Source organism: Onychostoma macrolepis, chromosome 20 (assembly GCF_012432095.1).
Source record: "Onychostoma macrolepis isolate SWU-2019 chromosome 20, ASM1243209v1, whole genome shotgun sequence".
Taxonomy (NCBI): Eukaryota; Metazoa; Chordata; class Actinopteri; order Cypriniformes; family Cyprinidae; genus Onychostoma; species Onychostoma macrolepis.
Genome location: NC_081174.1, coordinates 3,766,031 through 3,784,785, shown reverse-complemented (window position 1 = coordinate 3,784,785; position 18,755 = coordinate 3,766,031). Strand labels below are relative to the sequence as shown.

At 41.2% G+C, this 18,755-nt stretch overlaps 2 protein-coding genes and 8 non-coding genes across 10 annotated transcripts; 6 read left to right on the top strand and 4 right to left on the bottom strand.

The window, feature by feature from the left end:
* The first annotated feature begins 1,986 nt into the window (after nucleotides 1-1,986).
* On the top strand, nucleotides 1,987-2,058 carry trnag-ucc (transfer RNA glycine (anticodon UCC)). Its single transcript has one exon. It is a non-coding gene; the product is annotated as a tRNA-Gly (tRNA).
* Nucleotides 2,059-2,164: 106 nt separating this feature from the next.
* Nucleotides 2,165-2,236, bottom strand: trnad-guc (transfer RNA aspartic acid (anticodon GUC)). The gene has a single exon. It is a non-coding gene; the product is annotated as a tRNA-Asp (tRNA).
* A 573-nt stretch (nucleotides 2,237-2,809) lies between these two features.
* On the top strand, nucleotides 2,810-2,925 carry LOC131527803 (U5 spliceosomal RNA). The gene has a single exon (XR_009267761.1). It is a non-coding gene; the product is annotated as a U5 spliceosomal RNA (small nuclear RNA).
* Nucleotides 2,926-3,219: 294 nt separating this feature from the next.
* trnag-ucc (transfer RNA glycine (anticodon UCC)) lies at nucleotides 3,220-3,291 on the top strand. The gene has a single exon. It is a non-coding gene; the product is annotated as a tRNA-Gly (tRNA).
* Nucleotides 3,292-3,397: 106 nt separating this feature from the next.
* On the bottom strand, nucleotides 3,398-3,469 carry trnad-guc (transfer RNA aspartic acid (anticodon GUC)). The gene has a single exon. It is a non-coding gene; the product is annotated as a tRNA-Asp (tRNA).
* A 569-nt stretch (nucleotides 3,470-4,038) lies between these two features.
* Nucleotides 4,039-4,154, top strand: LOC131527802 (U5 spliceosomal RNA). Its single transcript, XR_009267760.1, has one exon. It is a non-coding gene; the product is annotated as a U5 spliceosomal RNA (small nuclear RNA).
* LOC131527121 (uncharacterized) lies at nucleotides 4,153-14,564 on the bottom strand. The gene is made up of 7 exons (XM_058755980.1): nucleotides 14,184-14,564; nucleotides 13,989-14,087; nucleotides 12,712-13,911; nucleotides 11,504-12,587; nucleotides 10,853-10,925; nucleotides 10,256-10,734; nucleotides 4,153-4,596 (listed from the first exon to the last, which is right to left on the bottom strand). Exons 3-7 carry the CDS (start codon nucleotides 13,647-13,649, stop codon nucleotides 4,153-4,155), a joined length of 3,018 nt encoding a protein of 1,005 aa, XP_058611963.1. The 5' UTR covers nucleotides 13,650-13,911; nucleotides 13,989-14,087; nucleotides 14,184-14,564.
* Nucleotides 4,445-4,516, top strand: trnag-ucc (transfer RNA glycine (anticodon UCC)). Its single transcript has one exon. It is a non-coding gene; the product is annotated as a tRNA-Gly (tRNA).
* On the top strand, nucleotides 5,273-5,386 carry LOC131527806 (U5 spliceosomal RNA). The gene has a single exon (XR_009267764.1). It is a non-coding gene; the product is annotated as a U5 spliceosomal RNA (small nuclear RNA).
* On the bottom strand, nucleotides 13,749-17,559 carry LOC131527118 (uncharacterized). Its single transcript, XM_058755977.1, has 5 exons — nucleotides 16,860-17,559; nucleotides 16,686-16,757; nucleotides 14,184-14,261; nucleotides 13,976-14,087; nucleotides 13,749-13,911 (listed from the first exon to the last, which is right to left on the bottom strand). The coding sequence occupies exons 1-5, from the start codon at nucleotides 17,557-17,559 to the stop codon at nucleotides 13,749-13,751; spliced, it is 1,125 nt and encodes a 374-aa protein (XP_058611960.1).
* Between the last annotated feature and the right edge of the window lie 1,196 nt (nucleotides 17,560-18,755).

Genomic DNA, 18,755 nt, shown 5'->3' with positions numbered 1-18,755 from the left:
TGAGCCTCTTTTCAAAAGTTATTGAACTGGAAGGTGTCTCTATGAAGAAACCCATAGAATAGAGAGATGTGGGAAAAGTATCATTTAGAGCAAATACTTGTAGTTTAAAGACTTCTGATGTGTTGAAAAGGGTCAGCTAAATATTTAGAAATGTGTTTTGTAAAGGTGTGAGCCTCTTTTCAAAAGTTATTGAACTGGAAGGTGTCTCTATGAAGAAACCCATAGAATAGAGAGATGTGGGAAAAGTATCATTTAGAGCAAGTACTTGTAGTTTAAAGACTTCTGATGTGTTGAAAAGGGTCAGCTAAATATTTAGAAATGTGTTTTGTAAAGGTGTGAGCCTCTTTTCAAAAGTTATTGAACTGGAAGGTGTCTCTATGAAGAAACCCATAGAATAGAGAGATGTGGGAAAAGTATCATTTAGAGCAAATACTTGTAGTTTAAAGACTTCTGATATGTTGTACAATTTCAGCTAAATATTTAGAAATGTGTTTTGTAAAGGTGTGAGCCTCTTTTCAAAAGTTATTGAACTGGAAGGTGTCTCTATGAAGAAACCCATAGAATAGAGAGATGTGGGAAAAGTATCATTTAGAGCAAATACTTGTAGTTTAAAGACTTCTGATATGTTGTACAATTTCAGCTAAATATTTAGAAATGTGTTTTGTAAAGGTGTGAGCCTCTTTTCAAAAGTTATTGAACTGGAAGGTGTCTCTATGAAGAAACCCATAGAATAGAGAGATGTGGGAAAAGTATCATTTAGAGCAAATACTTGTAGTTTAAAGACTTCTGATATGTTGTACAATTTCAGCTAAATATTTAGACATGTGTTTTGTAAAGGTGTGAGCCTTGTGGGATTACAAATTTATTTAAATGTTTAATTTAGATCCCTATGTAATAGTGTACAAACTGAAGAAGTTATATACATTGTATTTAGCATTTATGGTGAAGATGATGACATCAGATGAACGATTCAAGAGGTCCCTGCCAGTTCCTGTTCTCTTATTGTAAGTGAAATGAGCCAGACGACGGAGACTCTTGCCTTTTGTTTGTAATTGCTCTTGCTGCCCCTGCCCCCGTCTTTGGGCAGTTAGGCTGATTAGATTAGGAGTCGTTAAATGGGGCAGTATGCTATACCTGAATACTTCATTTGCATGTCTTAAGGTTGTCACCCAGGTGCTTGGGTTCCATTCCTAAGCACTGCCCCCTAAATGTATATAAACTACAATGTATCACTGCTTTAAGTTTAGACTTGGATGACTACAGCGACGCACAGCGAGTTCTCAATAAACAGTAACTTCTGTATGAAAGATATCCCAACGTCTCCTGGTCTTCACTTCTGAGTTGCCTAAACTTTAGAAGATATAGGTTTACAACAGATGGTGCCGTGACCCGGATAGAGTTCCAGCTTCCTCACCTGAATCCAGTTTGAAAACTTCAAGCTCAAACAAAGATCTGCTTCCAGACTGCATCTTTTGGAATCCAGCGAAAACTTCAAGCTGAACAAAGATTTCCAGACTGAATTTTTCTCTCAACCAAGGTTGTGGTGAGTGCTGTCTCTAATCCAAAAGAACCTTTAAGACCAGTACAAATTTGTTTATCCTCTGCGCCGTCAGAGAAGAGTTAACAGACAGCTGTAGGGTTTGGTTAACTAAGTTTTCCTCTAAAAAAATGAACTTTTAGAGATGAAGTTACCCTCTGTCCAGGCAGGGAAGTTTAGCATCAAGTGCTAATATTGTTTTATCCTCTGTTCTGTGTAGGCAGGGAAGATTGGCATTTACGTGCTAGTTATTTTGGTTTATCCTCTTTTCACAGAGAAGTTTAGCATTTCATGCTAATAATTTTGGTTTATCCTCTGTTCTTGTAGGCAGGGAAGTTAAGTGTGAAGTGTTGGTAATTTGGAACGATCGCTTCAGCTCCTCTAGCCCTTTCAGCGACTCATGCGCTTCGAGCATTCTTGCTGACCGCTCAAGCCTGCGTCCACCACATGCGTTGGTGGTATAGTGGCGAGCATAGCTGCCTTCCAAGCAGTTGACCCGGGTTCGATTCCCGGCCAACGCATTTCCTTTGGCTCGGGCGGACGCCGAAGCAGAGCTTCGAGCGTTCTTACTGAACTCATTTTTTGGCTGCGCCAAAATTTTCTGAATGGGACAGAAAAGCACTTGCTCTCCCCGTCGGGGAATCGAACCCCGGTCTTCCGCGTGACAGGCGGAGATACTGTCCACTATACTAACGAGGAGCTGCGCATGCAGGGCTTCGCCCCCCAGCCAACGACACTGCCCAGACATCACTACGCAAAGCGAGGCTTTTTCTCAGACTGGCCCCGCCTTTACACCAGGGGTGCCCACTCCTGTTCCTGGCGATCGACTCTCCTGCAAAGCTCAGCGCTGAGCCTAATCGATCACACCCACCTTTAATTTTCAGGCGATCCTGTAGACCTTGATTAGTGGCTTCAGGTGTGTTCGATTAGGGTCAGCTCTCAACTTTGCAGGACTGTCGATTGCCAGGAGCAGGAGTGGGCACCCTTGCCTTACACCGTAAAATACCAGATCGGCCCATCATGATCATTATTTGGACTCTTTGTTTTTCTTTCTCCAACTTCTCAGATGAGGGCATGAGAAAAGAGATTGCATTGCCTTGATTGGGCTTGTTATTATTGGGCGACTGAGGGGATTTTTGCGACATTCACTCCTCCCGTTTGGAGTGAGGGGGGTGACGAAAAGCATGTGGGCAGGTATCGGCACCCTAGATTACCCTTGGCGAGCCAAGTGGTTTACCACAGGGAACGCACAGGCCCAAGGGGGCGGAGACATAGCTCGGGTTTCTCTTCATTGTCGCATAAATCTTTCGCCTTTTACTAAAGATTTCCGTGGAGGGGAGCCTTTGCGAGTGATCTGTATTTTTGGGGGCTCTGCTCACAGCAGAGCTACACCGGAAGGTCAAGAACAGAGTGAATTTGACTGACTGCCGCCACGCGGCGGAAGGGTGCGCAACTGGTCGTTGTCTCTATTTGCATCCTTTGCCGATTCGGCGTCACGCCTTCATGTTTGTTTAGCCAGCATGGAAAGACAGCGCTTTCTCGTACGTGAAGGGATCCAATCCCTGGACATGCTCTCCTTAGTGCCGGGCCCAAACAACGATCGCTTCAGCTCCTCTAGCCCTTTCAGCGACTCATGCGCTTCGAGCATTCTTGCTGACCGCTCAAGCCTGCGTCCACCACATGCGTTGGTGGTATAGTGGCGAGCATAGCTGCCTTCCAAGCAGTTGACCCGGGTTCGATTCCCGGCCAACGCATTTCCTTTGGCTCGGGCGGACGCCGAAGCAGAGCTTCGAGCGTTCTTAATGAACTCATTTTTTGGCTGCGCCAAAATTTTCTGAATGGGACAGAAAAGCACTTGCTCTCCCCGTCGGGGAATCGAACCCCGGTCTTCCGCGTGACAGGCGGAGATACTGTCCACTATACTAACGAGGAGCTGCGCATGCAGGGCTTCGCCCCCCAGCCAACGACACTGCCCAGACATCACTACGCAAAGCGAGGCTTTTTCTCAGACTGGCCCCGCCTTTACACCAGGGGTGCCCACTCCTGTTTCTGGCGATCGACTCTCCTGCAAAGCTCAGCGCTGAGCCTAATCGATCACACCCACCTTTAATTTTCAGGCGATCCTGTAGACCTTGATTAGTGGCTTCAGGTGTGTTCGATTAGGGTCAGCTCTCAACTTTGCAGGACTGTCGATTGCCAGGAGCAGGAGTGGGCACCCTTGCCTTACACCGTAAAATACCAGATCGCCCATCATGATCATTATTTGGACTCTTTGTTTTTCTTTCTCCAACTTCTCAGATGAGGGCATGAGAAAAGAGATTGCATTGCCTTGATTGGGCTTGTTATTATTGGGCGACTGAGGGGATTTTTGCGACATTCACTCCTCCCGTTTGGAGTGAGGGGGGTGACGAAAAGCATGTGGGCAGGTATCGGCACCTAGATTACCCTTGGCGAGCCAAGTGGTTTACCACAGGAACGACAGGCCCAAGGGGGCGGAGACATAGCTCGGGTTTCTCTTCATTGTCGCATAAATCTTTCGCCTTTTACTAAAGATTTCCGTGGAGGGGAACCTTTGCGAGTGATCTGTATTTTTGGGGGCTCTGCTCACAGCAGAGCTACACCGGAAGGTCAAGAACAGAGTGAATTTGACTGACTGCCGCCACGCGGCGGAAGGGTGCGCAACTGGTCGTTGTCTCTATTTGCATCCTTTGCCGATTCGTCACGCCTTCATGTTTGTTTAGCCAGCATGGAAAGACAGCGCTTTCTCGTGCGTGAAGGATCCAATCCCTGGACATGCTCTCCTTAGTGCCGGGCCCAAACAACGATCGCTTCAGCTCCTCTAGCCCTTTCAGCGACTCATGCGCTTCGAGCATTCTTGCTGACCGCTCAAGCCTGCGTCCACCACATGCGTTGGTGGTATAGTGGCGAGCATAGCTGCCTTCCAAGCAGTTGACCCGGGTTCGATTCCCGGCCAACGCATTTCCTTTGGCTCGGGCGGACGCCGAAGCAGAGCTTCGAGCGTTCTTACTGAACTCATTTTTTGGCTGCGCCAAAATTTTCTGAATGGGACAGAAAAGCACTTGCTCTCCCCGTCGGGGTTCCCCCCGAACCCCGGTCTTCCGCGTGACAGGCGGAGATACTGTCCACTATACTAACGAGGAGCTGCGCATGCAGGGCTTCGCCCCCCAGCCAACGACACTGCCCAGACATCACTACGCAAAGCGAGGCTTTTTCTCAGACTGGCCCCGCCTTTACACTAGGGGTGCCCACTCCTGTTCTTGGCGATCGACTCTCCTGCAAAGCTCAGCGCTGAGCCTAATCGATCACACCCACCTTTAATTTTCAGGCGATCCTGTAGACCTTGATTAGTGGCTTCAGGTGTGTTCGATTAGGGTCAGCTCTCAACTTTGCAGGACTGTCGATTGCCAGGAGCAGGAGTGGGCACCCTTGCCTTACACCGTAAAATACCAGATCGGCCCATCATGATCATTATTTGGACTCTTTGTTTTTCTTTCTCCAACTTCTCAGATGAGGGCATGAGAAAAGAGATTGCATTGCCTTGATTGGGCTTGTTATTATTGGGCGACTGAGGGGATTTTTGCGACATTCACTCCTCCCGTTTGGAGTGAGGGGGGTGACGAAAAGCATGTGGGCAGGTATCGGCACCCTAGATTACCCTTGGCGAGCCAAGTGGTTTACCACAGGGAACGCACAGGCCCAAGGGGGCGGAGACATAGCTCGGGTTTCTCTTCATTGTCGCATAAATCTTTCGCCTTTTACTAAAGATTTCCGTGGAGGGAACCTTTGCGAGTGATCTGTATTTTTGGGGGCTCTGCTCACAGCAGAGCTACACCGGAAGGTCAAGAACAGAGTGAATTTGACTGACTGCCGCCACGCGGCGGAAGGGTGCGCAACTGGTCGTTGTCTCTATTTGCATCCTTTGCCGATTCGGCGTCACGCCTTCATGTTTGTTTAGCCAGCATGGAAAGACAGCGCTTTCTCGTACGTGAAGGGATCCAATCCCTGGACATGCTCTCCTTAGTGCCGGGCCCAAACAACGATCGCTTCAGCTCCTCTAGCCCTTTCAGCGACTCATGCGCTTCGAGCATTCTTGCTGACCGCTCAAGCCTGCGTCCACCACATGCGTTGGTGGTATAGTGGCGAGCATAGCTGCCTTCCACGCGCAGGCCAGCCGCAGATAGGTGTAGAGCGCTGACTAGCCAATAGGAACGAAGGAAATTCCAGGTAGGCGGGACGAGTAAAATACGCACAATTTGATGTTCGAATCCCGCCTCGGCCACAAATGACATAATATTAGTTCATATTCGTTTTTCATCTAGATACACTTCAAGTACAATTAACATATAATAAAGGAACTTTGTGCACATAGATAAAATAAATCTTGTAATAATTGTTCTTGTTTAGGATGTACAAAATGTGCAACGATCTTAATAAACATTTACATTATAATCGGGTAACGTTATAGATATCGCTAATATAGAAAATGTGAATGTGATTAATTGAAAAGAACATTTTGATCATGTTTTAGACATTTATTTTTAAAGAGACGTTTGCTTTATATTTGTATAACTATGTACAGAAAACCCATATACATGAAATACAACCAATAAACAATAAAAAATAAAGTCTCTCGTTTTATTTATAGTACAATAATATATATATATATATATATATATATATATATATATATATATATATATATATATATATATATATATATATATATATATATATATATATATATATATATATATATATATATATATATATATATATATATATATATATATATATATATATATATATATATATATATATATATATATATATATATATATATATATATATATATATATATATATATATATATATATATATATATATATATATATATATATATATATATATATATATATATATATATATATATATATATATATATATATATATATATATATATATATATATATATATATATATATATATATATATATATATATATATATATATATATATATATATATATATATATATATATATATATATATATATATATATATATATATATATATATATATATATATATATATATATATATATATATATATATATATATATATATATATATATATATATATATATATATATATATATATATATATATATATATATATATATATATATATATATATATATATATATATATATATATATATATATATATATATATATATATATATATATATATATATATATATATATATATATATATATATATATATATATATATATATATATATATATATATATATATATATATATATATATATATATATATATATATATATATATATATATATATATATATATATATATATATATATATATATATATATATATATATATATATATATATATATATATATATATATATATATATATATATATATATATATATATATATATATATATATATATATATATATATATATATATATATATATATATATATATATATATATATATATATATATATATATATATATATATATATATATATATATATATATATATATATATATATATATATATATATATATATATATATATATATATATATATATATATATATATATATATATATATATATATATATATATATATATATATATATATATATATATATATATATATATATATATATATATATATATATATATATATATATATATATATATATATATATATATATATATATATATATATATATATATATATATATATATATATATATATATATATATATATATATATATATATATATATATATATATATATATATATATATATATATATATATATATATATATATATATATATATATATATATATATATATATATATATATATATATATATATATATATATATATATATATATATATATATATATATATATATATATATATATATATATATATATATATATATATATATATATATATATATATATATATATATATATATATATATATATATATATATATATATATATATATATATATATATATATATATATATATATATATATATATATATATATATATATATATATATATATATATATATATATATATATATATATATATATATATATATATATATATATATATATATATATATATATATATATATATATATATATATATATATATATATATATATATATATATATATATATATATATATATATATATATATATATATATATATATATATATATATATATATTAAACAAAAACAATATTAATAATAATAGTAATAAAATCTAAAGTTGTGGAGAACAGGAAAAAAGCAAGAAAGAAAGAACATGCTTTTTTAGAAAGAGGCTACACAGTACTTTTTTCAGTTAAACAGATGATAGTGTCCATGTGCATGTATATAGTACAGTTATGAATATGATTGTGCCAAAAGTAATAAACTAATAAAATGTAAGAACAATAGAACAACATGCTTAATAAATAATATATGCTTTCCATCATCTAAATAATCAGAGTTTTGAAAATGTTTTGAAAGAATGGTAAAAAAAACATTCCACTGATAAATATAAAAATGATGCATATATAACACAGTAAAAGTTAAGCAGACTTTTTTACATTTAACAATCCTGCATGGAGTCAACATAGCATTCCAAAGTAAAAAAAAAACAGAAAGACAAATAAGGCAAGAACATACCACAGTGGTTTCAGCATGTAACAGACATGCATAACAAACAAGATACAGAGTTATATTGCTGCTGCTGCTGCTGCTGCTGCTGCTGCTGCTGCTGCTGCTGCTGCTGCTGCTGCTGCTGCTGCTGCTGCTGCTGCTGCTGCTGCTGCTGCTGCTGCTGCTGCTGCTGCTGCTGCTGCTGCTGCTGCTGCTGCTGCTGCTGCTGCTGCTGCTGCTGCTGCTGCTGCTGCTGCTGCTGCTGCTGCTGCTGCTGCTGCTGCTGCTGCTGCTGCTGCTGCTGCTGCTGCTGCTGCTGCTGCTGCTGCTGCTGCTGCTGCTGCTGCTGCTGCTGCTGCTGCTGCTGCTGCTGCTGCTGCTGCTGCTGCTGCTGCTGCTGCTGCTGCTGCTGCTGCTGCTGCTGCTGCTGCTGCTGCTGCTGCTGCTGCTGCTGCTGCTGCTGCTGCTGCTGCTGCTGCTGCTGCTGCTGCTGCTGCTGCTGCTGCTGCTGCTGCTGCTGCTGCTGCTGCTGCTGCTGCTGCTGCTGCTGCTGCTGCTGCTGCTGCTGCTGCTGCTGCTGCTGCTGCTGCTGCTGCTGCTGCTGCTGCTGCTGCTGCTGCTGCTGCTGCTGCTGCTGCTGCTGCTGCTGCTGCTGCTGCTGCTGCTGCTGCTGCTGCTGCTGCTGCTGCTGCTGCTGCTGCTGCTGCTGCTGCTGCTGCTGCTGCTGCTGCTGCTGCTGCTGCTGCTGCTGCTGCTGCTGCTGCTGCTGCTGCTGCTGCTGCTGCTGCTGCTGCTGCTGCTGCTGCTGCTGCTGCTGCTGCTGCTGCTGCTGCTGCTGCTGCTGCTGCTGCTGCTGCTGCTGCTGCTGCTGCTGCTGCTGCTGCTGCTGCTGCTGCTGCTGCTGCTGCTGCTGCTGCTGCTGCTGCTGCTGCTGCTGCTGCTGCTGCTGCTGCTGCTGCTGCTGCTGCTGCTGCTGCTGCTGCTGCTGCTGCTGCTGCTGCTGCTGCTGCTGCTGCTGCTGCTGCTGCTGCTGCTGCTGCTGCTGCTGCTGCTGCTGCTGCTGCTGCTGCTGCTGCTGCTGCTGCTGCTGCTGCTGCTGCTGCTGCTGCTGCTGCTGCTGCTGCTGCTGCTGCTGCTGCTGCTGCTGCTGCTGCTGCTGCTGCTGCTGCTGCTGCTGCTGCTGCTGCTGCTGCTGCTGCTGCTGCTGCTGCTGCTGCTGCTGCTGCTGCTGCTGCTGCTGCTGCTGCTGCTGCTGCTGCTGCTGCTGCTGCTGCTGCTGCTGCTGCTGCTGCTGCTGCTGCTGCTGCTGCTGCTGCTGCTGCTGCTGCTGCTGCTGCTGCTGCTGCTGCTGCTGCTGCTGCTGCTGCTGCTGCTGCTGCTGCTGCTGCTGCTGCTGCTGCTGCTGCTGCTGCTGCTGCTGCTGCTGCTGCTGCTGCTGCTGCTGCTGCTGCTGCTGCTGCTGCTGCTGCTGCTGCTGCTGCTGCTGCTGCTGCTGCTGCTGCTGCTGCTGCTGCTGCTGCTGCTGCTGCTGCTGCTGCTGCTGCTGCTGCTGCTGCTGCTGCTGCTGCTGCTGCTGCTGCTGCTGCTGCTGCTGCTGCTGCTGCTGCTGCTGCTGCTGCTGCTGCTGCTGCTGCTGCTGCTGCTGCTGCTGCTGCTGCTGCTGCTGCTGCTGCTGCTGCTGCTGCTGCTGCTGCTGCTGCTGCTGCTGCTGCTGCTGCTGCTGCTGCTGCTGCTGCTGCTGCTGCTGCTGCTGCTGCTGCTGCTGCTGCTGCTGCTGCTGCTGCTGCTGCTGCTGCTGCTGCTGCTGCTGCTGCTGCTGCTGCTGCTGCTGCTGCTGCTGCTGCTGCTGCTGCTGCTGCTGCTGCTGCTGCTGCTGCTGCTGCTGCTGCTGCTGCTGCTGCTGCTGCTGCTGCTGCTGCTGCTGCTGCTGCTGCTGCTGCTGCTGCTGCTGCTGCTGCTGCTGCTGCTGCTTCTCCACAATCTCTTTCACCATTTGTTCAATCTCACCCTTAGTTAGCGGGAACTCCTGGGGCTTATTACTGGGTGGGTTCACTGGGGCAGGTGGGAGGGTTACCACTGGTACACTTACAGTTTCACTACCTTCTGTGAGGTGATGCCACAGCTGCTGGGTCTCCAGGAGTTTCTCTGAACTGGTGTTAAGGGATGAACTTGTGTTTGTCATCTTGGCCAGGTGTTTCACATAACGTGAGATATGCAGTTTCGTGGTGGGGTGTAAGAGGCTATTGGGATCCCTGGAGGCAGCCTGCACAAGGGCAGCATACTCCGCATCCACCTGGGTGAGAAGGTCTTTCTGCCCATGGTACTTTGCCAGAAGGCCATCAATGGAATCCCTCATGGGCTGTGTCCACCGAAAATGGTCCAGGACAAAAAGTAGACCGCCTGCCTTGATGGGACCTGTGCGAGCAGCTCGTGGAGAGGGAGCAAAGGGCAGTGGTGGTGTCATCTCATCTAAAGGAGAGGAAAAAGGACAGAAAATAATAAATCATTTTCACTTTTATCTCTGAAATATCTGTAGTATTCATATAAATAAGGAATAATTAAGGGATGAAGATGTGAACTGAATTACCTTTTACTTTGGTGGGCTGTGCAGGCTGGATCATTGTTTGGGAGCCAAGAGAAGCCACACCAAAGATGTCATCCTGGAGCATAGAGTAATTCATTTGTGTTAAAATCAGTGATTACATAATTACACTACCGGTCAAAAGTTTTTGGAGGGTAATATTTTTAATGCTTTTAAAGAATTCTCTTCTGCTCACCAAGGCTTCATTTATTTGATCCAAAATACAGCAAAACAGTAATATTTTGAAATATTTAAAATGCAATTTATTTCTGAAACAAAAATTGTACACAACTTTTTCAACATTGATAATAATAATAAATGATTCTTGAGCAGCAAATCAGCATATTATAATGATTTCTGAAGGATCATGTGACACTGAAGACTGGAGTAATCATGCTGAAAATTAAGCTTTGCCAACAAAGAAATTAATTGCATTAATGCATTTTAAAATGTTTTCAAATAGAAAACAGTTATTTTAAATTGTAAAAATATTTGACAATATTACTGTTTTTGCTGTATTTTGGATCAAATAAGTGAAGCCTTGGTGAGCAGAAAAGACTTCTTTTAAAAACATTTTATCCAGAAACTTTTGACTGGTAGTGTACATTTTGTGTTTTAGTGAGTGAGGATATTTCTAAGTACAACAGTCAAGTTTACCTGAGCAAAGTGTTCCTCCCTCACCTCCTCAGGTGGGTCATCAGGTGGGAATCTCTCACTGAGAGCAGACAGCTCTGAGGACTGATGCTCTCCCTCCCCAGCAATAGGTAGCTTCTGGGACTTGTGCTTGTCCCAGTTCAGGGGGACAGGACGACAACCAGGCTCCACATACTGCAGTCCAAACCTTTCACTGGTGTCTGTCTGCGAGACAAGTAAGGCAGGGTACTTGGCCTGGCCTGTCACTACGTCTGAGAGCTTGTTCAGTTCCATGATCAGCACAGGATCAAAAACTGCAGGCAGCTTCACTCCAGGCTGCTTCAGGTCCACAAGGCGCTGGAAATTCCAGCGGGCCACTCCAATCATGCCCTGCGCCTGGAAAAGTTCTGTGGATACCTGAGTGCCTGTGACCCATCTCGCCTGATGGAAATGGAACCCCTCCTGCTGAGAGGTGCCTCTCACAGGGATCCACACGGGTACAGCTGCTGCCTCCCCCTTCACATGGTTCAGCTGGACCGTTCCACCATGCCTATAGAGGATCCCCTCTGTAACCTCTGGGTCACTCAGGCAGGCTCTGAGGATGTGGACTCGCTGAATCCTCCACACCTTCAACATCGATGGTTTGAACAGTGGCACACCATCAGGATCGCATTCTAAAAAGAATCTTTGGAGAACGCTCTCCACTCTCTCCAGCAGCTCTTTGGGGTGTGGGACCCTGGTGCGGCAGTGCTCCCTGGTGTGCTGCTTTGTTGGATTTGCAGGCACTATCCCACAGAAAACATAAGCCTGCTTCAGTCTCTGTAGGTCCGTCTGGTCCACAACACTAAAAGCTGCTGACAGAAACTTGCAGAAAGCACTGTGCAGTGGATGGTGCTCTGACACACACTCTCTGGAGAACCGCCGCATGCAGTGGAACAAGTCCAGCTTGATGTTGATGTCGCTGTTATATTCTTTGCGGGAGGCACAGGTGTTGATGAGATGCCCAGAGGTTGCTGCAGCCACTATAGCCTCAGTGGTCTTCCAAGAATCCCAGAGGAGGTGCTCCTGGGCCTCAGGGTTTGGGATCCTGAAGGCAGCACAACAATCTCTGTTCAACACACAAAGAAAAGAATATTTAAAATACATAGGATACATGTCTTTGCTATACTATATTTTGTTTATTTTATAAATATAATATAGGTGGGAAGGAAAATGTGACGGCTGGTTCTTACCTGTCAACCCACTGGTACTTGGCTTTTGGCACTCCTGCAAAAATGTAACGACGAGACAGCCCCCCATACATTGGCTCCAGGGATTTATCACTTTCAGACTGCAGCATCACCCAGGACAAGATCATCCAGTTTTCATTCATCACTGCGTAGGACGACATAGTACCTGATGCAAGCACAACCTTCCGGGCCACCTTTCGGGTATGGTCAGCCCTTAAGGCTTGTCCGAATGTGCCTTGTAGGAGCAGATTGAGTGTGCTCTCCTGCCTATGGTACTCCTGAATGAGGCAGTCAACCAAGTAGTGGGGTGAGACTGTTACTCCGCACCAGCCGACCACATCACCATAATCACCAAATGGGGCAGAAATATTTGATGCTCTTAGTGCCCCTGTGATGGTCTGTTGACCATAAAGTCCACTGTCTCCATCCAGCACATTCTTAACAGTGGACAGGTAAGCCAGGTGTGCACGCTCATACCTGAGGTGGAGAGCTTCGTTCAACTGATTGGCCATATCATTGGGAGACTTTCCTGTGCGCCGCAACTCATCCATCACAGTCTTACATATGGCTTTCTTGTGCGTCAGAAAAGCTGACAAAATGTTGCAGAACCGACTCGGCAGCATGTCCATCCATTGGGGTTTGTCTGCAAACCAGTACTTTTTACAGACTTTACAGCTGAGCCGAGAGGCCAGTATGTAGTACTGGCTGCTTGTACCAATAATGACACGGGGTCGTCCAACTCCTGATGAGACAACGTGGGGATTTGGACAGCCGTACAGACATGGCAGAGTGTAGTTGTTGCGGACTCTTTCCATAATCGTGTGCTCTGGTTTCCAAATGAAGAATGGATGAAGTTGAAAGTATTTCGGTGATGGCAGCTCATAGACAGGATCAATAAGTTCGGGCTGAGGTGGGTAACGCCACAAGGAGATCATGTTCATTGGATGTCTCTAGAACCTGGCCACAGTCCCAAGGCTTCCATTTCTGTTTTCATCCAGATTCTCTGCTGTTGAGAGCAGTGCCATCGGCTCACATCCTGCTCATAGCTTGGCAGTGGTGGAACAGCATGCTTTTCCTCCAACTGAGTTGAGGGGTACCCAGTAGAGGCTGCAGGGAGTCCCGAGAAAGACTGTCCAGCAGCTGCAGAGGGTCCTGAGGGAGGAGTAGAGGCTGTATACTGTGCAGAGGTCACTGGGAGGAGGGCTGCAGGATGACATGTTAAATATGTTAAATATGTGAAAAATTTAATTAAGTAAAATGATGTAACATTAAGTCCTTACACTGACAGAAGACGGTTTCCTGCACTGGTCTCAAAGGCGATGTGGTCTTGCTTGTAGAAAATTCAAGCAACTCTGGAGGTACTGGCAAAGGAACCCTCACTGGAGTGAAGGGAATTGGTGAAAAACAATAACACTGATCAGCAACAGGCATATCCTTATAGTAGAATCGGCATGTGTATACGTCCATATACCAACCTGGCCGTGGAGATGCAGTAGCACTATATTCATCAGGCCGGTCTGGTTTTGAGAGTGTTGCTGGTGGTTTACGCCTCCCTAACACAGAAAAATTTAATGTCATTCTAATACCCTGTAGTACTGTCCCTTAGTAAATGTGTTAATAAATAGTAATGTAAATGCATGCAAACCCATAGAACACATATCAAAACTCTTTATAATATTAGGGGTGTGGTATGTTAATTGGTCTACATTACATGAGTAATCTACAAAATGCTACAGAATGATTCTAGTCCAAATGAATACATATTTGTACTTTTGTTGTACTTCTGCATTTTGGAGATGTACATCTTTTACTCTGTAGATCATGTACATACCAAACCTTTAAAGTATAGCATGCAAAAAAACATGCAAAACAAGAACTCGGTACTTACCCTCAATGATGAGATATAAATGCTTTCAATGTTAATAGAACAATTGAACACAAGAATTATGTGTGTGTGTGTGTGTGTGTGTGTGTGTGTGTGTGTGTGTGTGTGTGTGTGTGTGTGTGTGTGTGTGTGTGTGTGTGTGTGTGTGTGTGTGTGTGTGTGTGTGTGTGTGTGTGTGTGTGTGTGTGTGTGTGTGTGTGTGTGTGTGTGTGTGTGTGTGTGTGTGTGTGTGTGTGTGTGTGTGTGTGTGTGTGTGTGTGTGTGTGTGTGTGTGTGTGTGTGTGTGTGTGTGTGTGTGTGTGTGTGTGTGTGTGTGTGTGTGTGTGTGTGTGTGTGTGTGTGTGTGTGTGTGTGTGTGTGTGTGTGTGTGTGTGTGTGTGTGTGTGTGTGTGTGTGTGTGTGTGTGTGTGTGTGTGTGTGTGTGTGTGTGTGTGTGTGTGTGTGTGTGTGTGTGTGTGTGTGTGTGTGTGTGTGTGTGTGTGTGTGTGTGTGTGTGTGTGTGTGTGTGTGTGTGTGTGTGTGTGTGTGTGTGTGTGTGTGTGTGTGTGTGTGTGTGTGTGTGTGTGTGTGTGTGTGTGTGTGTGTGTGTGTGTGTGTGTGTGTGTGTGTGTGTGTGTGTGTGTGTGTGTGTGTGTGTGTGTGTGTGTGTGTGTGTGTGTGTGTGTGTGTGTGTGTGTGTGTGTGTGTGTGTGTGTGTGTGTGTGTGTGTGTGTGTGTGTGTGTGTGTGTGTGTGTGTGTGTGTGTGTGTGTGTGTGTGTGTGTGTGTGTGTGTGTGTGTGTGTGTGTGTGTGTGTGTGTGTGTGTGTGTGTGTGTGTGTGTGTGTGTGTGTGTGTGTGTGTGTGTGTGTGTGTGTGTGTGTGTGTGTGTGTGTGTGTGTGTGTGTGTGTGTGTGTGTGTGTGTGTGTGTGTGTGTGTGTGTGTGTGTGTGTGTGTGTGTGTGTGTGTGTGTGTGTGTGTGTGTGTGTGTGTGTGTGTGTGTGTGTGTGTGTGTGTGTGTGTGTGTGTGTGTGTGTGTGTGTGTGTGTGTGTGTGTGTGTGTGTGTGTGTGTGTGTGTGTGTGTGTGTGTGTGTGTGTGTGTGTGTGTGTGTGTGTGTGTGTGTGTGTGTGTGTGTGTGTGTGTGTGTGTGTGTGTGTGTGTGTGTGTGTGTGTGTGTGTGTGTGTGTGTGTGTGTGTGTGTGTGTGTGTGTGTGTGTGTGTGTGTGTGTGTGTGTGTGTGTGTGTGTGTGTGTGTGTGTGTGTGTGTGTGTGTGTGTGTGTGTGTGTGTGTGTGTGTGTGTGTGTGTGTGTGTGTGTGTGTGTGTGTGTGTGTGTGTGTGTGTGTGTGTGTGTGTGTGTGTGTGTGTGTGTGTGTGTGTGTGTGTGTGTGTGTGTGTGTGTGTGTGTGTGTGTGTGTGTGTGTGTGTGTGTGTGTGTGTGTGTGTGTGTGTGTGTGTGTGTGTGTGTGTGTGTGTGTGTGTGTGTGTGTGTGTGTGTGTGTGTGTGTGTGTGTGTGTGTGTGTGTGTGTGTGTGTGTGTGTGTGTGTGTGTGTGTGTGTGTGTGTGTGTGTGTGTGTGTGTGTGTGTGTGTGTGTGTGTGTGTGTGTGTGTGTGTGTGTGTGTGTGTGTGTGTGTGTGTGTGTGTGTGTGTGTGTGTGTGTGTGTGTGTGTGTGTGTGTGTGTGTGTGTGTGTGTGTGTGTGTGTGTGTGTGTGTGTGTGTGTGTGTGTGTGTGTGTGTGTGTGTGTGTGTGTGTGTGTGTGTGTGTGTGTGTGTGTGTGTGTGTGTGTGTGTGTGTGTGTGTGTGTGTGTGTGTGTGTGTGTGTGTGTGTGTGTGTGTGTGTGTGTGTGTGTGTGTGTGTGTGTGTGTGTGTGTGTGTGTGTGTGTGTGTGTGTGTGTGTGTGTGTGTGTGTGTGTGTGTGTGTGTGTGTGTGTGTGTGTGTGTGTGTGTGTGTGTGTGTGTGTGTGTGTGTGTGTGTGTGTGTGTGTGTGTGTGTGTGTGTGTGTGTGTGTGTGTGTGTGTGTGTGTGTGTGTGTGTGTGTGTGTGTGTGTGTGTGTGTGTGTGCGCCTGTGAGCACACATGCACCTATGTCTGTGTGAGGTTTTCTTACTCAGTTGGCCTTGGAGTTTGGATGGGGATATAGAAAGCATCATTCTCTCCAATTCTTCATCATCCTCCATTTCTGTCAAACAAAGCATAAAACCAAAGATGCAAATCATATGTCATCCTACATTTACATATTTCAATTTGACCTAATATATACACAACTGTACTGTCAACAAACCTGGAGGATGAGAGGCAGATGCTGCGAGGCCAGCAGAAGCAAGTTCCGCTGAAACACTCTGAAGCTGGCTCTTTTTCTGGGTGAGGTACTGCTGCAGCCGATACATTTTGCTGCCTGGAACACACTGTTTCTTGAGGATGAATGCAGCATATCCATCTGCTCTGCTCTCCCAAATATCCCTCCAAGTCTTGTCTGCATTAATCCCAAAGCCAACCAAGTTGTCTTCTTCATTCCTCACAGGTGGAGCCACTGATCTTCCAGCTAAATACTTTATGAGGTCCTCGATTTCCTGGAAGCTTCTACTGTACTCAAGGAATGAAAGTAGGCTGTCCTTCTTGGGACCCTCTGGTTTAAACTGTCCGGCTCTCTCCTCCTCCTCAACCTTCTTAGTCAAGAATATGGTATAGCCTACATCATTCTCTAGCAGCCACCGGAATGACTTGCCTTTGTACTTTCCAAACTGAAGCACATACTCTCCCAGCACCTCCTGTCTGTCTGACACATCTCCTCCTCTCATGAAGACAACAGAGTGGGCATTCTCCTTGACCTTGTCTTCACTTTGAGGGGATGATTTGTCCTGGAGATTGGGGTTGTCTTTGATCCTCTTGGCTTCATCTGAGGGATCTTGTCTCAGATATCCAGTTGGTCCTTTCCTGAAGCACACTTTGATCTTGCCTGGGAAGATCACTTTCACCTTCATCCTGCTGTGTTGTACACAAAGAGCTGATTAGTGTTAATGGTCTGTTGCAATAACACAATTAATTAACACACTTCTATATATATATATATATATATATATATATATATATATATATATATATATATATATATATATATATATATATATATATATATATATATATATATATATATATATATATATATATATATATATATATATATATATATATATATATATATATATATATATATATATATATATATATATATATATATATATATATATATATATATATATATATATATATATATATATATATATATATATATATATATATATATATATATATATATATATATATATATATATATATATATATATATATATATATATATATATATATATATATATATATATATATATATATATATATATATATATATATATATATATATATATATATATATATATATATATATATATATATATATATATATATATATATATATATATATATATATATATATATATATATATATATATATATATATATATATATATATATATATATATATATATATATATATATATATATATATATATATATATATATATATATATATATATATATATATATATATATATATATATATATATATATATATATATATATATATATATATATATATATATATATATATATATATATATATATATATATATATATATATATATATATATATATATATATATATATATATATATATATATATATATATATATATATATATATATATATATATATATATATATATATATATATATATATATATATATATATATATATATATATATATATATATATATATATATATATATATATATATATATATATATATATATATATATATATATATATATATATATATATATATATATATATATATATATATATATATATATATATATATATATATATATATATATATATATATATATATATATATATATATATATATATATATATATATATATATATATATATATATATATATATATATATATATATATATATATATATATATATATATATATATATATATATATATATATATATATATATATATATATATATATATATATATATATATATATATATATATATATATATATATATATATATATATATATATATATATATATATATATATATA

Coding starts and splice junctions, on each gene's coding strand:
- LOC131527121 (XM_058755980.1), bottom strand. CDS start 13,649: ATGAACATGATCTCCTTGTGGCGTTACCCACCTCAGCCCGAACTTATT. Junction 12,588..12,711: donor AAGTACCAGTGGGTTGACAG/GTAAGAACCAGC, acceptor TGTGTTGAACAG/AGATTGTTGTGCTGCCTTCA. Junction 10,735..10,852: donor ACAGCCCACCAAAGTAAAAG/GTAATTCAGTTC, acceptor CCTCTCCTTTAG/ATGAGATGACACCACCACTG.
- LOC131527118 (XM_058755977.1), bottom strand. CDS start 17,559: ATGAAGGTGAAAGTGATCTTCCCAGGCAAGATCAAAGTGTGCTTCAGG. Junction 16,758..16,859: donor ATCTGCCTCTCATCCTCCAG/GTTTGTTGACAG, acceptor TTTGTTTGACAG/AAATGGAGGATGATGAAGAA. Junction 14,088..14,183: donor TACTGCATCTCCACGGCCAG/GTTGGTATATGG, acceptor CCTTCACTCCAG/TGAGGGTTCCTTTGCCAGTA.